Here is a 20364-nt window from a genome sequence, read left to right on the forward strand (position 1 = left end):
TGACCCTCAGTGCAACACAAGTTCCAGGGAAATACTGACCCTCAGTTCAACACTCACCTCAGTGAAATACTGACCCTCAGTGCAACACTAACCCCGGTGAAATACTGACCCTCAGTGCAACACTAACCCCAGTGAAATACTGACCCTCAGTGCAACACTAGCCCCAGTGAAATACTGACCCTCAGTGCAACAATAACCCCAGTGAAAAACTGACCCTCAGTGCAACACTAACCCCAGTGAAATACAGACCCTCAGTGCAACACTAACCCCAGTGAAATACTGACCCTTAGTGCAATACTAGCTCCAGTGAAATACTGACCCTCAGTGCAACACTAGCTTCAGTGAAATACTAACCCTCAGTGCAATACTAGCTCCAGTGAAATGCTGACCCTCAGTGCAACACTAACCCCAGTGAAATACTGACCCTCAGTGCAACACGAACCCGAGTGAAACACTGATCCTTAGTGCAACACTAACCCCAGTGAAATACTGATCCTCAGTGCAACACTAACCCCAGTGAAATACTGATCCTCAGTGCAACGCTAACCCCAGTGAATTACTGACCCTCAGTGCAACTAACCCCAGTGAAATACTGACCCACAGTGCAACACTAACCCAAGTGAAATACTGATCCTCAATGCAACACTAACCCTAGTGAAATTCTGACCGGCAGTGCAACACTAGCTCCAGTGAAATACTCACCCGTAGTGCAACACTGACACCAGTGAAATACTGACCTGCAGTGCAAAACTAACCCCGGTGAAATACTGACCCACAGTGCAACACTAACCCCAGTGAATTACTGACCCTCAGGGCAACGCTAACCCCAGTGAATTACTGACCCTCAGTGCAAAACTAAACCCAGTGAAATACTGACCCTCAGTGCAACACTAACCCGAGTGAAACACTGATCCTTAGTGCAACACTAACCCCAGTGAAATACTGATCCTCAGTGCAACACTAACCCCATTGAAATACTGATCCTCAGTGCAACACTAGGCACAGTGAAATACTGACCCCCAGTGCAACTAACCCCAGTGAAATACTGACCCACAGTGCAACACTAACCCAAGTGAAATACTGATCCTCAATGCAACACTAACCCCAGTGAAATTCTGACCGGCAGTGCAATACTAGCTCCAGTGAAATACTGACCCGTAGTGCAACACTGACACCAGTGAAATACTGACCTGCAGTGCAAAACTAACCCCGGTGAAATACTGACCCACAGTGCAACACTAACCCCAGTGAATTACTGACCCTCAGGGCAACGCTAACCCCAGTGAATTACTGACCCTCAGTGCAAAACTAAACCCAGTGAAATACTGACCCTGAGAGAAACACAAACTCCAGTGAAATACTGACACTTAGTGCAGCACAAGTCCCAGTGAAATACTGAACCCCAGTTCAACACTAAGGCCAGTGAAATACTGACCCTCAGTGCAACACTATTCCCAGTGAAATACTGACCCTAAGGGCAACACTAGCTCCAGTGAAATACTGACCCCCAGTTCAACACTAACCCCAGTGAAATACTGACCCTCAGTGCAACACTAACCCCAGTGAAATACTGACCCTCAGGGCAACACTAACCCCAGTGAAATACTGACCCTCAGTGCAACACTAACCCCAGTGAAATACTGACCCTCAGGGCAACACTAACCCCAGCGAAATACTGACCCTCAGTGCAACACTAGCCCCTGTGAAATACTGGCCTTCAGTTCAACACACGTCCCAGTGAAATACTGACCCTCAGTGCAACACTAACCCCAGTGAAATACTGATGCTCAGTGCAACACTGAACCCAGTGAAATACTGACCCTCAGTGCAACACTAACCCCAGTGAAATACTGACCCACAGTGCAACACTAACCCAAGTGAAATACTGATCCTCAATGCAACACTAACCCCAGTGAAATACTGACCCTCAGGGCAACGCTAATCCAAGGGAATTACTGACCCTCAGGGCAACGCTAACCCCAGTGAATTACTGACCCTGAGAGAAACACAAGCTCCAGTGAAATACTGACACTTAGTACAGCACAAGTCCCAGTGAAATACTGAACCCCAGTTCAACACTAAGGCCAGTGAAATACTGACCCTCAGTGCAACACTATTCCCAGTGAAATACTGACCCTAAGGGCAACACTAGCTCCAGCGAAATACTGACCCCCAGTTCAACACTAACCCCAGTGAAATACTGACCCTCAGTGCAACACTAACCTTAATGAAATACTGACCCTCAGTGCAACACTAGCCCCAGTGAAATACTGACCCTCAGTGCAACACTAGCCCCAGTGAAATACTGACCTTCAGTGCAACACTAACCCCAGAGAAATACTGACCCCCAGTGCAACACTAACCCCAGTAAAATACTGACCTGCAGTGCAACACTAACCCCAGTGAAATACTGACCTGCAGTGCAACACTAACCCCAGTGAAATACTGACCCTCAGTGCAACACTAACCCCAGTGAAATACTGACCTGCAGTGCAACACTAACCCCAGTGAAATACTGACCTGCAGTGCAACACTAACCCCAGTGAAATACTGATCTGCCGTGCAACACTAACCCCGGTGAAATACTGACCCTCAGTGCAACACTAACCCCAGTGAAATACTGATGCTCAGTGCAACACAAGTTCCAGGGAAATACTGACCGTCAGTTCAACACTCACCTCACTGAAATACTGACCCTCAGTTCAACACTCACCTCAGTGAAATACTGACCCTCAGTGCAACACTAACCCCGGTGGAATACTGACCCTCAGTGCAACACTTACCCCAGTGAAATACTGACCCTCAGTGCAACACTAGCCCCAGTGAAATACTGACCCTCAGTGCAACACTAACCCCAGTGAAATACAGACCCTCAGTGCAACACTAACCCCAGTGAAATACAGACCCTCAGTGCAACACTAACCCCAGTGAAATACTGACCCTTAGTGCAATACTAGCTCCAGTGAAATACTGACCCTCAGTGCAACACTAGCTTCAGTGAAATACTAACCCTCAGTGCAATACTAGCTCCAGTGAAATACTGACCCTCAGTGCAACACTAACCCCAGTGAAATACTGACCCTCAGTGCAACACTAACCCGAGTGAAACACTGATCCTTAGTGCAACACGAACCCCAGTGAAATACTGATCCTCAGTGCAACACTAACCCCATTGAAATACTGATCCTCAGTGCAACACTAGGCCCAGTGAAGTACTGACCCCCAGTGCAACTAACCCCAGTGAAATACTGATCCTCAGTGCAACACTAACCCCATTGAAATACTGATCCTCAGTGCAACACTAGGCCCAGTGAAATACTGACCCCCAGTGCAACTAACCCCAGTGAAATACTGACCCACAGTGCAACACTAACCCAAGTGAAATACTGATCCTCAATGCAACACTAACCCCAGTGAAATTCTGACCGGCAGTGCAATACTAGCTCCAGTGAAATACTGACCCGTAGTGCAACACTGACACCAGTGAAATACTGACCTGCAGTGCAAAACTAACCCCGGTGAAATACTGACCCACAGTGCAACACTAACCCCAGTGAATTACTGACCCTCAGGGCAACGCTAACCCCAGTGAATTACTGACCCTCAGTGCAAAACTAAACCCAGTGAAATACTGACCCTGAGAGAAACACAAGCTCCAGTGAAATACTGACACTTAGTGCAGCACAAGTCCCAGTGAAATACTGAACCCCAGTTCAACACTAAGGCCAGTGAAATACTGACCCTCAGTGCAACACTATTCCCAGTGAAATACTGACCCTAAGGGCAACACTAGCTCCAGTGAAATACTGACCCCCAGTTCAACACTAACCCCAGTGAAATACTGACCCTCAGTGCAAAACTAACCCCAGCGAAATACTGACCCTCAGTGCAACACTAACCCCAGTGAAATACTGACCCTCAGGGCAACACTAACCCCAGTGAAATACTGACCCTCAGGGCAACACTAACCCCAGTGAAATACTGACCCTCAGTGCAAAACTAACCCCAGCGAAATACTGACCCTCAGTGCAACACTAGCCCTTGTGAAATACTGGCCTTCAGTTCAACACACGTCCCAGTGAAATACTGACCCTCAGTGCAACACTAACCCCAGTGAAATACTGACCCTCAGTGCAACACTAACCCCAGTGAAATACTGATGCTCAGTGCAACACTGAACCCAGTGAAATACTGACCCTCAGGGCAACACTGAACCCAGTGAAATACTGACCCTCAGTGCAACACTAACCCCAGTGAAATACTGATCCTCAGTGCAACACTAACCCCATTGAAATACTGACCCCCAGTGCAACTAACCCGAGTGAAATACTGACCCACAGTGCAACACTAACCCAAGTGAAATACTGATCCTCAATGCAACACTAACCCCAGTGAATTACTGACCCTCAGGGCAACGCTAACCCCAGTGAATTACTGACCCTCAGTGCAAAACTAAACCCAGTGAAATACTGACCCTGAGAGAAACACAAGCTCCAGTGAAATACTGACACTTAGTGCAGCACAAGTCCCAGCGAAATACTGAACCCCAGTTCAACACTAAGGCCAGTGAAATACTGACCCTCAGTGCAACACTATTCCCAGTGAAATACTGACCCTAAGGGCAACACTAGCTCCTGTGAAATACTGATCCTCAGTGCAACACTAACCCCAGTGAAATACTGACCCTCAGGGCAACGCTAATCCAAGGGAATTACTGACCCTCAGGGCAACGCTAACCCCAGTGAATTACTGACCCTGAGAGAAACACAAGCTCCAGTGAAATACTGACACTTAGTACAGCACAAGTCCCAGTGAAATACTGAACCCCAGTTCAACACTAAGGCCAGTGAAATACTGACCCTCAGTGCAACACTTTTCCCAGTGAAATACTGACCCTAAGGGCAACACTAGCTCCAGCGAAATACTGACCCCCAGTTCAACACTAACCCCAGTGAAATACTGATCCTCAGTGCAACACTAACCTTAATGAAATACTGACCCTCAGTGCAACACTAGCCCCAGTGAAATACTGACCCTCAGTGCAACACTAGCCCCAGTGAAATACTGACCTTCAGTGCAACATTAACCCCAGAGAAATACTGACCCCCAGTGCAACACTAACCCCAGTAAAATACTGACCTGCAGTGCAACACTAACCCCAGTGAAATACTGACCTGCAGTGCAACACTAACCCCAGTGAAATACTGACCCTCAGTGCAACACTAACCCCAGTGAAATACTGACCTGCAGTGCAACACTAACCCCAGTGAAATACTGACCTGCAGTGCAACACTAACCCCAGTGAAATACTGATCTGCCGTGCAACACTAACCCCGGTGAAATACTGACCCTCAGTGCAACACTAACCCCAGTGAAATACTGATGCTCAGTGCAACACAAGTTCCAGGGAAATACTGACCGTCAGTTCAACACTCACCTCACTGAAATACTGACCCTCAGTTCAACACTCACCTCAGTGAAATACTGACCCTCAGTGCAACACTAACCCCGGTGAAATACTGACCCTCAGTGCAACACTTACCCCAGTGAAATACTGACCCTCAGTGCAACACTAGCCCCAGTGAAATACTGACCCTCAGTGCAACACTAACCCCAGTGAAATACAGACCCTCAGTGCAACACTAACCCCAGTGAAATACAGACCCTCAGTGCAACACTAACCCCAGTGAAATACTGACCCATAGTGCAATACTAGCTCCAGTGAAATACTGACCCTCAGTGCAACACTAGCTTCAGTGAAATACTAACCCTCAGTGCAATACTAGCTCCAGTGAAATACTGACCCTCAGTGCAACACTAACCCCAGTGAAATACTGACCCTCAGTGCAACACTAACCCGAGTGAAACACTGATCCTTAGTGCAACACGAACCCCAGTGAAATACTGATCCTCAGTGCAACACTAACCCCATTGAAATACTGATCCTCAGTGCAACACTAGGCCCAGTGAAGTACTGACCCCCAGTGCAACTAACCCCAGTGAAATACTGATCCTCAGTGCAACACTAACCCCATTGAAATACTGATCCTCAGTGCAACACTAGGCCCAGTGAAATACTGACCCCCAGTGCAACTAACCCCAGTGAAATACTGACCCACAGTGCAACACTAACCCAAGTGAAATACTGATCCTCAATGCAACACTAACCCCAGTGAAATTCTGACCGGCAGTGCAATACTAGCTCCAGTGAAATACTGACCCGTAGTGCAACACTGACACCAGTGAAATACTGACCTGCAGTGCAAAACAAACCCCGGTGAAATACTGACCCACAGTGCAACACTAACCCCAGTGAATTACTGACCCTCAGGGCAACGCTAACCCCAGTGAATTACTGACCCTCAGTGCAAAACTAAACCCAGTGAAATACTGACCCTGAGAGAAACACAAGCTCCAGTGAAATACTGACACTTAGTGCAGCACAAGTCCCAGTGAAATACTGAACCCCAGTTCAACACTAAGGCCAGTGAAATACTGACCCTCAGTGCAACACTATTCCCAGTGAAATACTGACCCTAAGGGCAACACTAGCTCCAGTGAAATACTGACCCCCAGTTCAACACTAACCCCAGTGAAATACTGACCCTCAGTGCAACACTAACCCCAGTGAAATACTGACCCTCAGGGCAACACTAACCCCAGTGAAATACTGACCCTCAGGGCAACACTAACCCCAGTGAAATACTGACCCTCAGTGCAAAACTAACCCCAGCGAAATACTGACCCTCAGTGCAACACTAGCCCTTGTGAAATACTGGCCTTCAGTTCAACACACGTCCCAGTGAAATACTGACCCTCAGTGCAACACTAACCCCAGTGAAATACTGACCCTCAGTGCAACACTAACCCCAGTGAAATACTGATGCTCAGTGCAACACTGAACCCAGTGAAATACTGACCCTCAGGGCAACACTGAACCCAGTGAAATACTGACCCTCAGTGCAACACTAACCCCAGTGAAATACTGATCCTCAGTGCAACACTAACCCCATTGAAATACTGACCCCCAGTGCAACTAACCCCAGTGAAATACTGACCCACAGTGCAACACTAACCCAAGTGAAATACTGATCCTCAATGCAACACTAACCCCAGTGAATTACTGACCCTCAGGGCAACGCTAACCCCAGTGAATTACTGACCCTCAGTGCAAAACTAAACCCAGTGAAATACTGACCCTGAGAGAAACACAAGCTCCAGTGAAATACTGACACTTAGTGCAGCACAAGTCCCAGTGAAATACTGAACCCCAGTTCAACACTAAGGCCAGTGAAATACTGACCCTCAGTGCAACACTATTCCCAGTGAAATACTGACCCTAAGGGCAACACTAGCTCCTGTGAAATACTGACCCTCAGTGCAACACTAACCCCAGTGAAATACTGACCCTCAGTGCAACACTAACCCCGGTGAAATACTGACCCACAGTGCAACACTAACCCCGGTGAAACACTGACCCTCAGTGCAACACTAACCCCAGTGAAATACTGACCCACAGTGCAACACTAACCCCAGTGAATTACTGACCCTCAGTGCAACACTAACCCCAGTGAAATACTGACCCTCAGGGCAACACTAACCCCAGTGAAATACTGACCCTCAGTGCAACACTAACCCCAGTGAAATACTGACCCTCAGTGCAACACTAACCCCGGTGAAATACTGACCCACAGTGCAACACTAACCCCGGTGAAATACTGACCCTCAGTGCAACACTAACCCCGGTGAAATACTGACCCTCAGGGCAACACTAACCCCGGTGAAATACTGACCCTCAGTGCACCACTAACCCCAGTGAAATACCGATGCTCAGTGCAACACAAGTTCCAGGGAAATACTGACCGTCAGTTCAACACTCACCTCAGTGAAATACTGACCCACAGTGCAACACTAACCCAAGTGAAATACTGATCCTCAATGCAACACTAACCCCAGTGAAATACTGACCCTCAGGGCAACGCTAACCCCAGTGAATTACTGACCCTCAGTGCAAAACTAAACCCAGTGAAATACTGACCCTGAGAGAAACACAAGCTCCAGTGAAATACTGACACTTAGTACAGCACAAGTCCCAGTGAAATACTGAACCCCAGTTCAACACTAAGGCCAGTGAAATACTGACTCTCAGTGCAACACTATTCCCAGTGAAATACTGACCCTAAGGGCAACACTAGCTCCAGCGAAATACTGACCCCCAGTTCAACACTAACCCCAGTGAAATACTGACCCTCAGTGCAACACTAACCCCAGTAAAATACTGACCCTCAGTGCAACACTAACCCCAGTGAAATACTGACCCTCAGTGCAACACTAACCCCGGTGAAATACTGACCCTCAGTGCACCACTAACCCCAGTGAAATACTGACCCTCAGTGCAACACAAGTTCCAGGGAAATACTGACCCTCAGTTCAACACTCACCTCAGTGAAATACTGACCCTCAGTTCAACACTAACCCTGGTGAAATACTGACCCTCAGTGCAACACTAACCCCAGTGAAATACTGACCCTCAGTGCAACCCTAACCCCAGTGAAATACTGACCTTCAGTGCAACACTAACCCCAGTGAAATACTGACCCTCAGTGCAACACTAACCCCAGTGAAATACTGACCCTCAGTGCAACCCTAACCCCAGTGAAATACTGACCTTCAGTGCAACAATAACCCCAGGGAAATACTGATGCTCAGTGCACCACTAACCCCAGTGAAATACTGACCCTCAGTGCAACACTTACCCCAGTGAAATAGGGCCTTCAGTTCAACACACGTCCCAGTGAAATACTGACCTTCAGTGCAACAATAACCCCAGTGAAATACTGACCCTCAGTTTAACACTCACCCCAGTGAAATACTGACCCTCAGTGCAACACTAGCTCCAGTGAAATACTGACCCTCAGTGTAACACTAACCCCAGTGAAATACTGACCCTCAGTGCAACACTAACCCCAGTGAAATACTGACCCTCAGTGCAACACTTACCCCAGTGAAATATTGACCCTCAGTGCAACACTTACCCCAGTGAAATATTGACCCTCAGTGCAACGCAAACCCCAGTGAAATACTGACCCTCAGTTCAACACTAGCTCCAGTGAAATACTGACTCTCAGGGCAATACAAGTCCCAGTGAAATACTGACCACAGTGAAATACAGACCTTCAGTGCAACACTAGCTCCAGTGAAATACAGACCCTCAGTGCAACACTAACCCCAGTGAAATACTGACCCTCAGTGCAAAACTAACCCCAGTGAAATACTGACCTTCAGTGCAACACTAGTTCCAGTGAAATACTGACCCACAGTGCAAAACTAACCCCAGTGAAATAGTGATCCTCAGTGCAACACTTGCCCTCGTGATGTATTGGTTCCAGTGCAATTCTGGTCCCAGGCCATCCAATATCTTCTTATTATTTACTCATGGGAAATGGCCATCGTTGGCTGCGCCCCGTATTTATTGCTCATCCCTAGTTGTCCCCTGAGAAGGTGCCTTCTTGAACTGCTGCGATCCATATGGTGTAGGGACACCCACACAGTACAGTTAGAGACGGAGTTCCTGGATTCTGACCCAGTGACACTGAAAGAATGGCGGATATATTTCCAAGTCAGGATGGGAGTGGCTCAGTGGGGAACCTGCAGGGAATGATGCGTTTGTTGCCCTTCTCCTCCTAGTTGATACGTTAGAAGATGCTGTCTGAGGATCTTTGGCGAATTTCTGGAGTGTCTCTTGTAAATGGTACACACTGCTGCTACTGAGCTTTGGTGGTAGAGGTAGTGGGTGTTTGTGGATGTGGTGCCAATCAAGTGAGAGCTGGGTGGTGTCGAGCTTCTTGAGTGCTGTTGGATTGCCCCCATCAAAGTGGGAAGCATTCCATGACAATTCTGGATTGAACGGCTGATTGCCAGGACAATGAGTAACAATACAGTATGTGAGTTTTGACCAGAATCCTGAGGACGAAGGAAGCAAGGCTTAATATTCCCACCCAGGGGACATGATTACCACTACACTACGGAAACAACATTGAAGCAGCCCTTTTGTGTAGACAATGAGAGTCTCTTTCTCTGTATCTTTCTCCCACTCTCTGTCCCTGTTCTCTCTGTGTATCACCCCCTCACCCCTCTCTGTCTTTTTTCTCTCTGTTTCTGTGTGTGTGTGTGTGTGTGTGCGCGCGCATCTGCCTCTCTGTTTTTGTGTGTGTATGTGTGTGTGCGAGAGAGAGAATTTAGCCAGCGGGGCGGTGCTGAGAGCTGCGTGTGAATACTGCAGGTTGTGAGTGTTTGCAGTGAGTGTGTGGGAGGGAGGTTAATTGCAGGTTCCCGAAGGAGGAGCCTGGATGAGTTTTAATGATGGTTTTAATTTCCGATTTCAAGCAGCAGCCCTTTTACATTTGAAACAAGAAAAAAAACCACTGGGGAAAATAGAGGAAACAAATTGACTACACCAAGGCAGCAGTGAGAGATAGTATGAGGCTTGGTTAGCCCAGTCGGTTGAGCATGAGTCTCAGAGTTATGTGTTCCAACCCCACATTGGGTGATGTGCTTCATTTTAAAAACACACACCTTTTTACCAACAGCTTACTCTCATTTGGACACTCTCCCTGATCGTTCACTAGTCTGAGTGAAGCAAGAGCCTCTGTTTTCTCTGCAGTCTGACTGAATGCAGCACTATATTGGGGCCAGCACTGCAGGTTCCACTGCTGGAGTACTGTGTGCAGTTTTGGTCTCCTTACTTGAGAAAGGATGTACTGGCACTGGAGGGGGTGCAGAGGAGGTTCACTGGGTTGATTCCGGAGTTGAGGGGGTTGGCTTATGAGTAGGTTGCGATAATTTTTCTTGGAATTCAGAAGAATGGTGGGGGGAGGGGGAGTGGGGGAGGGGGAATCTCACATAAACATACAAAATTATGAAGGGAATAGACAAGATAAATGTAGAGAGGTTGTTTCCACTGGCAGGTGAAACTAGGACAAGACGGTGTAGCCTCAAAATTAGCGGAAGCAGATTTAGGACTGAGTTGAAAAGGAGCTCCTTCACTCAGAGGGTTGTGAATCGATGGAATTCCTTGCCCAGTGAAGTAGTTGATGCTCCTTCAGTCAATGTTTTTTAAAGCTAAGATAGTTTTTTTTAATCAATAAAGGAATGAAGGGTTACAGCGAGAGGGTGGGTAAGTGGAGCTAAGGCCACAGAAAGATCAGCCACCATCTTATTGAATGGCAGAGCAGGCTCAAAGGGCCGGATGGCCTACTCCTGCTCCCATTTCCGATGTTGCTTTGTGCCTAAATTTACTTCAAATAAAAAAGAACATACTTAGGACTGAAATGCTACACTTCCAGCATTGCAAACGCATTAAGCATATCTATTAAATGAGGAATTCTTTCCAACTCACCACATGTTTCCCGTTTCGACTTGTCCAGGGACAGTTTAATTATTATTAAAGACCAAATCTCGTACTTTTCCCCTCTATTGCAATGTTTGCACTCCAGTCGATAAACAAACTCGAAATTGGCCACAATCAGCCTTCACATGTCGCCCCCTGACCTTTATTGGCTTGGTCAAAGGTCAAAGATTGTTCCAGATGGTCACAATTCACCAATTTACTCTCCCAGAGGATCCCTGCCCTCAACTGAAACACTGTACTGACATTAGCAATTAGGTTTAGTAATAAATGTGAATAGCAGCAGGGGTGGAGAAATGGAAGATAACTGAGTGGATCAATAACAGACAAAAAGCTAGGTTAATGGACCTGACAGATGATGACAGACAGTGAGTTATATCTCACAGCAGATATGCAATATTTCATTGAGGAAGATACTTCTGATTTGATCACTGTGCCGTTACCCTGATGATCTAAAGATTTTGGTCTCCGTCTTACTGAGCTCTGCCCTCTTGCAGCAGGACAGGCAATTTATCCAAATGGCTTAGGGTGAACCCAGATGCATGAGTATGAATGATTTTATTGGAGATACCAGTTGGTGTCAAAAATATTTGATTAGATTAGATTCCCTACAGTGTGGAAACAGGTCCTTCAGCCTAATAAGTCCACATGGACCCTCCGAAGACAATAGACAATAGACAATAGGTGCAGGAGTAGGCCATTCTGCCCTTCGAGCCTGCACCACCATTCAATATGATCATGGCTGATCATTCTTAATCAGTGTCCTGTTCCTGCCTTATCTCCATAACCCTTGATTCCACTATCTTTGAGAGCTCTAACCAACTCTTTCTTAAATGAATCGAGAGACTGGGCCTCCACTGCCCTCTGGGGCAGAGCATTCCACACAGCCACCACTCTCTGGGTGAAGAAGTTTCTCCTCATCTCTGTCCTAAATGGTCTACCCTGTATTTTTAAGCTGTGTCCTCTGGTTTGGCACTCACCCATCAGCGAAAATATGTTTCCTGCCTCCAGAGTGTCCAATCCTTTAATAATCTTATATGTCTCAATTAGATCCCCTCTCAGTCTTCTAAACTCAAGGGTATACAAGCCCACTCGCTCCAGTCTTTCAGAATAAGGTAGTCCCGCCATTCCAGGAATTGACCTCGTGAACCTACGCTGCACTCCCTCAACAGCCAGAATGTCTTTCCTCAAAATTGGAGACCAGAACTGCACACAGTACTCCAGGTGTGGTCTCTCCAGGGCCCTGTACAGCTGCAGAAGAACCTTTTCACTTCTATACTCAATCCCTCTTGTTATGAAGGCCAGCATGCTATTAGCCTTCTTCACTACCTGCTGTACCTGCATGCCTACCTTCATTGACTGGTATACAAGAACACCCAGATCTCTCTGTACTGCCCCTTTACCTAAATTGATTCCATTTAGGTATTAATCTGCCTTCCTGTTCCTGCCATCAAAGTGGATAACCATACATTTATCCACATTAAACTGCATCTGCCATGCATTTGACCATTCACCTAACCGGTCCAGGTCACCCTGTAATCTCCTAACATCCTCCTCACATTTCACCCTGCCACCCAGCAGCTTAGTATCATCAGCAAATTTGCTAATGTTATTGCTCATACCATCTTCCATATCATTAACATATATTGTAAAAAGCTGCAGTCCCAGTACTGATCCCTGTGGTACCCCACTGGTCACTGCCTGCCTTTCCGAAATGGAGCCGAAATGTTTCCTATCAGCCAACCAACTTTCAATCCAAGTTAGTACTTTGCCCCTAATACCATGCCCCTTAATTTTGCTGACTAACCTCCTATGTGGGACTTTATCAAAAGCTTTCTGAAAGTCCAGGAACACTACATCTACTGGATCTCCCTCACCCATCTGCAGAGTTACATCCTCAAAACCTGCCCAGACCCATTCCCCTGCCATATATTTACCCCTGACTAATGCGCCCAATACTATGGGCAATTTAGCATGGCCAATTCACCTGACCAGCATATCTTTTGGATTGTGGGAGGAAACCGGAGCACCTGGAGGAAACACACCCAGACACAGGGAGGTTGTGCAAACTCCACACAGACAGTTGCCCGAGGTGGGATTTGCTGCATAATTCAGTACAAAGTGATCTCATCTTTACATCACAGGAAATAACACGAGTATCACGAATGACAGGGGCATGTCACCAGACTAGCATGCAATGTAACATCCTGGAGACATATTATGTCAAATAGTTTGGCAAAGCATAGACAGATAGATATACATTTACAGAGATAGACAGACAGATAGATAGGTAGATTGATAGGCAGCAGACAGACAGGCAGGCAGGTAGACAGATCAAAAGAGGTGAGGGACATTGGGGTTAGAATGTTGTGGGAACAATTTCAGCTCAAGGAAGAGAGTTTCTGCTACCCAGACAGACTGTGCTGCTTCAGCTTAGCCACTTTCTCTTTCATGATATCGCCGTGCTAAGAAACTGTTTGTTCATTTTTCTTCAATCTGTGTTTTGTGATCTCTGCTGTATTGGGCTAATTTCTCCGACAAATGTTTGGGTGGCTGTTTTGGACCAGCATAAATTGAAAATGCTAAATGGCCATTTTCTGTGCTGTTGACTTCTGTCATTCAAAGAGTGATAGATAAATGAACCAGAATTGGAGGGGTGCAGAAATCAAGGATTGGTGGGAGATGGAGGCAGACATAGGGGGTGTAGGAGCTGGAGGAGGTTACAGAGATAGGGAGGGGTGTAGAGGCTGGAGACAGTGACAGAGATAGGGAGGGATGTAGAGGCTGGAGACGGTGACAGAGATAGGGAGGGGTGTTGAGGCTGGAGACAGTGACAGAGATAGGGAGAGATGTCAGGGCTGGAGGACATGACAGAGATAGGGAGGGATGTAGGGGCTGGATGAGGTTACAATGATAGGGAGAGTTGTAGTGGCTGGAGAAGGTGACAGAGGTAGGGAAGGGTGTAGGGGCTGCAGGGGATTACAGAGATAGGGAGGGGTGTCATGGCTGGAGGACATGACAGAGATAGGGAGGGCTATAGGGGCTGGATGAGGTTATAATGATAGGGAGGACTGTAGGGGCTGGAGAAGGTGACAGAGGCAGGGAGGGGTGTAGAGGCTGGAGGAGGTTACAGAGATAGAGGTGTGTAGGCCCTGAAGGAAATTACAGAGATAGGGAGGAATGTAGGGGCTGGAGGAGGTGACAGAGGTAGGCAGAATTGTGCGTAAGTTCTCTGTCTCTCTCTGTATGTGTGTGTATCTCTCGCTCGGTATCTGTCTGTGCGTGTATGTGTGCGTCTGAGACGAACTGGTACCAGGGGCGGTGCTGAGAGCTGGATGTGAAAGCTGCAGGTTGTGAGTGGTTGCAATGAGAGTGTGGGAGGGGGGTGACGGCAGGTTCCCCCGACAGCAGCAGCAGGAGGAGGAGCCTGGATGAGTTTTGTCCAATCCAAGCTGTGGGTTGTAAGTTATGTTGGTTTTAATTTCCGATTCCCAGCAGCAGTAGCTGCAATTTTACATTTAAAGCAGAGGAAGAAGAAATCACTGATTTGGAACAAAATAACGAAACAAATTGATAACAACAAGGGATAAGGCAGTAGCTGTAACATAATGTGAAGCCCGGCTAGCTCAGTCGGTAGAGCATGAGACTCTTAATCTCAGGGTCGTGGGTTCGAGCCCCACGTTGGGCGAAACGCTTATTTTCTTTTAGAAAGACGCACCTTCTTAACAACAGCGCGCACCAATTTGGTCACTCTCCCTGATCGTTAACTGCTGAGTGAACCAAGGGGCTCCATTTTCCCTGCAGTCTAACAGAGTGCAAAGTTAAACGTCACACCACACGAGGTCAAAGTCAAACAGGTTTATTTGGAAGTACTGAACGAAAAGTTTTGAAGGGATGCTGCATTCATGACTTTAAAATAAGATATGACTCTCAGAAGCGGGATTCGAACCCTCGGGAGACTGCAACCTGAACGCAGCGCCTTAGACCGCTCGGCCCTCTTGGCGTACAGTACCCCCCAGCCTTTACAGAGCTCAATCCAGCCAACATGTCTTCATACATGGGAAAGGTGGGCACTGTAGATGCTGGAAATTAGAGTGGTGCTGGAAAAGCTCAGCAGGTCAGGCAGCGTCCGAGGAGCAGGAATAATCGACGTTTCGGGCAAAAGCCTTTCATCTGTTCACATTTTTCTATCAAGTTTTCTCTCTCTCTCATGCATTTTACAATTAATTTTTTTTTTGGTCCGTGTATGTCCTTAGGAAACCACCGTCTCTTCCAACAAATCTCGCGGCAGGGGCCCTGGAGGCTTGAACAAAGTGTCTTTCCCATCCAGGGCACTCTGGGGGGGGGGGCCCTGCTCACTAACACAGTCCTCTATCCCACCCCTTGACACAGACACAAAAAGGGGGGTTTTCACTCACTCACTCAGCGCTGCCTTTCCACACCTCCCACTGACTCATGTTGCTGTCCATTCCAATTTATCCAACCCTTTCGCGAGAACCCCACCCTCCCCTCCGTTAGCACAGATTAAACGGGCGGAATGGTCTCATCTATAAATACAAGGAGCTCCCCTCCCAATGGGGAGTGCAAAGACCTCATTTGGAGGAGGGTCGGGATCAATGAGTTGATTCTATTACAGCATTGCCTGCACCCCGGGCTTGAACGGGAGATTTCCAACATTTTTTTAAAAACCCGATATGATGGCTGGGGAAATCAGTGGGACTGCATCACGACAGCAACTGACAAGGTAGCACCCAGCATCATCTCTGGTTGGCTCAGTTGGTGACAATGTGAGAGAGCCATGATCTCAGGGATGTGGCTCCAAGGCCCATGTTGGGTGACTGACGTCTTTTGAAACACACACCCTCTTTCCAACAGCTCTCTGACTCACTCTGCAATCCCCCCCTGACCTCTCACTGACCCTATCCCCACATCTCCTGCTCTCAGGAATCAGTTCTCAGCTTCCCGTGAGAGGTCATCCACAGCCCTTCTCTCCTTTGACACCTTGCACTGTCCCAGTTCTGGATGGAACAGTCGGGACGAAACGGAATGAGGTGGGAGAGTTTGGGTCAGTCCCCTGAGTGAGGAGAAAGATTATTAAAAATGCAGCATAATGTTCCCACCCAGGATCGAACTGGGGACCTTTCGCGTGTGAGGCGAACGTGATAACCACTACACTATGGAAACTTCACTGCAATGCATGCTTTGTACATGTTCCTTCTTGCCTGGGCCACCCCCTCATTCACTCTGAACGGATGTAATCTCTGGAAAGTAGCTGTAACATTCCTCTTGACTTCATTTGTGAAAGAGGCAGACTTTTCTCTTTTGAGTTATCACAGGCAGATACATATAACATTTCACTTCCTCCCAGCTGCTTTGACAAGTGCATTTGTCCTCCATACCCAGTGAGGTCTGTGCTGTGTCGTCAAGTGGCGTTCTTGATAAGGGATAGCATTACAGCTGTGCTGAGGGAGGATATCCCTGGAACTACATCCAGGGAAGTTATTTGGGTGGAACTGAGAAATAAGAAAGGGATGATCACCTTGGTGGGATTGTATTATAGACCCCCAAATCGTCAGAGGGAAATTGAGAAACAAACTTGTAAGCAGATCTTAGCTATCTTTAAGAATAATAGGGTGGTTAATGTAGGGGTTATTAACTTTCCAAACATAGTTAAAAATCACACAACACCAGGTTATAGTCCAACAGGTTTAATTGGAAGCACACTAGCTTTCGGAGCGACGCTCCTTCATCAGGTGATTGTCGCTCCGAAAGCTAGTGTGCTTCCAATTAAACCTGTTGGACTATAACCTGGTGTTGTGTGATTTTTAACTTTGTACACCCCAGTTCAACACTGGCATCTCCCAATCATTTCCAAACATAGACTGCGACTGCCATAGTGTTAAAAGTTTAGATGGAGAGGAATTTGTTAAGTGTGTACAAGGAAATTTTCTGATTCAATATGTGGATGTACCGACTAGAGAAGGTGCAAAACCTGACCTACTCTTGGGAAATGAGGTGTCAGTGGGGGAGCACTTTGGGGCCAGCGACCATAATTCTATTAGATTTAAAATAGTGATGGAAAAGGATAGACCAGATCTAAAAGTTTTCAGAATGAAAATCCAGAGAAAGTATATTCTGTTTGGGTGAAAGGAAAGGCTGGGAGGTATAGGGAATGCTGGGATGACTAAAGAAGGTGAGGGTTTGGTTAAGAAAAAGAAGGAAGCATATGTCAGGTATAGACAGGATAGATCGAGTGAATCTTTAGAGGAGTATAAAGGAAGTAGGAGTACACTTAAGAGGGAAATCCGGAGGGCAAAAAAGGGGTATGAGATTGCTTTAGCAAATAGAATTAAGGAGAATCCAAAGGGATTTTACAAATACACTTATCCAGCCAACATTTCTTCATACGTGGCAAAAGTGGGTACTGTAGATGCTGGAGAATAGAGTGGTGCTGGAAAAGCACTGCTGGTCAGACAGCATCCAAGGAGCAGGAAGAAATCGACGTTTCAGGTATCTATTCACGCATGTCTATCAAATTTTCTCTCTCTCATGCATTTTAAAGCCTGTTCCTTTGTCAGCCCCGGGGCACAAGATTCTCAAACAATTATTTTTTGCCTCTGTGTGCCCTTTGGAAACCGCCGTCTCTTCCATCAAATCTCGCGGCAGCGGCCCTGGAGGCTTGAACAAAGTGCCTTTCCCATCCAGGACACTCTGGGGACCCCTGCTCACTCACACTGTCCTCTACCCCACCCCTCGACACACACACAGACGGGGTTTCTCACTCAGCACTGCCTTTACACACCTCCCAATGGCTTATGTTGCTGTCCATTCCCACACATCCAACCCTTTCAGCAAGAACCCTCCCCCCGCCTCCGTTAGCACAGATTAAACGGGCGGAATGGTCTCATCTATAAATACAAGGAGCTCCCCTCCCAATGGGGAGTGCAAAGACCTCATTTGGAGGAGGGTCGGGATCAATGAGTTGATTCTATTACAGCATTGCCTGCACCCCGGGCTTGAACGGGAGATTTCCAACATTTTTTTAAAAACCCGATATGATGGCTGGGGAAATCAGTGGGACTGCATCACGACAGCAACTGACAAGGTAGCACCCAGCATCATCTCTGGTTGGCTCAGTTGGTGACAATGTGAGAGAGCCATGATCTCAGTGATGTGGCTCCAAGGCCCATGTTGGGTGACTGACGTCTTTTGAAACACACACCCTCTTTCCAACAGCTCTCTGTCCCACTCTGCAATCTCCACTGACCTCTCACTGACCTGATCCCCACATCTCCTGCTCTCAGGAATCAGTTCTCAGCTTCCCGTGAGAGGTCATCCACAGCTCTTCTCTCCTTTGACACCTTGCACTGTCCCAGTTCTGGATGGGACACTCCGGGACGAAACGGAATGAGGTGGGAGAGTTTGGGTCAGTTCCCTGAGTGAGGAGAAAGATATTAAAAATGCAGCATAATGTTCCCACCCAGGATCGAACTGGGGACCTTTCGCGTGTGAGGCGAACGTGATAACCACTACACTATGGAAACTTCACTGCAATGCATGCTTTGTACATGTTCCTTCTTGCCTGGGGCACCCCCTAATTCAGCTGTAACATCCCTTTTGATTTTAGTTGTGAAAGAGGCAGACTTTTCTCTTTTGAGTCATCACAGGCAGATACATACAGCATTTCATTTCCTCCTAGCTACTTTGACAAGCGCATTTGTCCTCCATACCCAGTGAGGTCTGTGCTGTGCCGTCAAGTGGCGTTCTTGATAAGGGATAGCATTACAGCTTGTGCTGAGGGAGGATATCCCTGGAACTACATCAAGAGAAGTTATTTGAGTGGGACTGAGAAATAAGAAAGGAATGATCACCTTAGTGGGATTGTATTATAGACCCCCAAATCGTCAGAGGGAAATTGAGAAACAAACTTGTAAGCAGATCTTAGCTATCTGTAAGAATAATAGGGTGGTTAATGTAGGGGTTATTAACTTTCCAAACATAGACTGCAACTGCCATAGTGTTAAAAGTTTAGAATGGAGAGGAATTTGTTAAGTGTGTACAAGAAAAATTTCTGATTCAATATGTGGATGTACCTACTAGAGAAGGTGCAAAACCTGACCTACTCTTGGGAAGTAAGGCAGGGTAGATGACTGAGGTGTCAGTGGGGGAGCACTTTGGGGCCAGCGACCATAATTCTATTAGATTTAAAATAGTGATGGAAAAGGATAGATCAGATATAAAAGTAGAAGTTCTAAATTGGAGAAAGGCCAATTTTGATGGTATTAGGCAAGAACTTTCGAAAGCTGATTGGGGGCAGATGTTCGCAGGTAAAGGGACAGCTGGAAAATGGGAGGCTTTCAGAAATGTGATAATGAGAATCCAGAGAAAGTATATTCCTGTCAGGGTGAAAGGAAAGGCTAGTAGATATAGGGAATGCTGGATGATGAAAAAAATTGAGGGTTTAGTTAAGAAAAAGAAGAAAGCATATGTAAGGTATAGACAGGATAGATTGAGTGAATCTTTAGAAGAGTATAAAGGCAGTAGGAGTATACTTAAGAGGGAAATCAGGAGGGCAAAAAGGGGACATGAGGTAGCTTTGGCAAATAGAATTAAGGCAAATCCAAAGGGTTTTTACAAATACATTAAGGACAAAAGGGTAACGAGGGAGAGAATAGGGCCCCTCAAAGATCAGCAAGGTGGCCTTTGTGTGGAGCCACAGAAAATGGGGGAGATACTAAATGAGTATTTTTGCATCAGTATTTACAGTGGAGAAGGATATGGAAGATATAGACTGTAGGGAAATAGATGGTGCCATCTTGCAAAATGTCCAGATTACAGAGGAGGAAGTGTTGGATGTCTTGGAATGCATAAAGGTGGATAAGTCCCCAGGACCTGATCAGGTGTACCCTTGAACTCTGTCGGAAGCTAGAGAAGTAATTGCTGGGCCTCTTGCTGAG

The 20364-nt window shown here is 46.9% G+C and overlaps 1 protein-coding gene and 3 non-coding genes across 4 annotated transcripts in view; 1 reads left to right on the plus strand and 3 right to left on the minus strand.

Moving 5' to 3' along the window:
- LOC140492423 (ovochymase-2-like) overlaps window positions 1-11498 on the minus strand; it is an 81293-nt gene extending 69795 nt beyond the window's left edge. Inside the window, exon 1 of the mRNA XM_072591316.1 lies at window positions 11399-11498. Coding sequence (XP_072447417.1) covers window positions 11399-11403 — 5 coding nt within the window. The 5' untranslated portion in view covers window positions 11404-11498. The remainder of the gene's footprint in view (window positions 1-11398) is intronic.
- Window positions 11499-15022: 3524 nt separating this feature from the next.
- trnak-cuu (transfer RNA lysine (anticodon CUU)) lies at window positions 15023-15095 on the plus strand. Its single transcript has one exon. It is a non-coding gene; the product is annotated as a tRNA-Lys (tRNA).
- Window positions 15096-16518: 1423 nt separating this feature from the next.
- trnav-cac (transfer RNA valine (anticodon CAC)) lies at window positions 16519-16591 on the minus strand. The gene has a single exon. It is a non-coding gene; the product is annotated as a tRNA-Val (tRNA).
- A 2287-nt stretch (window positions 16592-18878) lies between these two features.
- trnav-cac (transfer RNA valine (anticodon CAC)) lies at window positions 18879-18951 on the minus strand. Its single transcript has one exon. It is a non-coding gene; the product is annotated as a tRNA-Val (tRNA).
- Between the last annotated feature and the right edge of the window lie 1413 nt (window positions 18952-20364).

This window comes from Chiloscyllium punctatum, chromosome 21, assembly GCF_047496795.1.
Source record: "Chiloscyllium punctatum isolate Juve2018m chromosome 21, sChiPun1.3, whole genome shotgun sequence".
In the NCBI taxonomy this organism is placed as follows: Eukaryota; Metazoa; Chordata; class Chondrichthyes; order Orectolobiformes; family Hemiscylliidae; genus Chiloscyllium; species Chiloscyllium punctatum.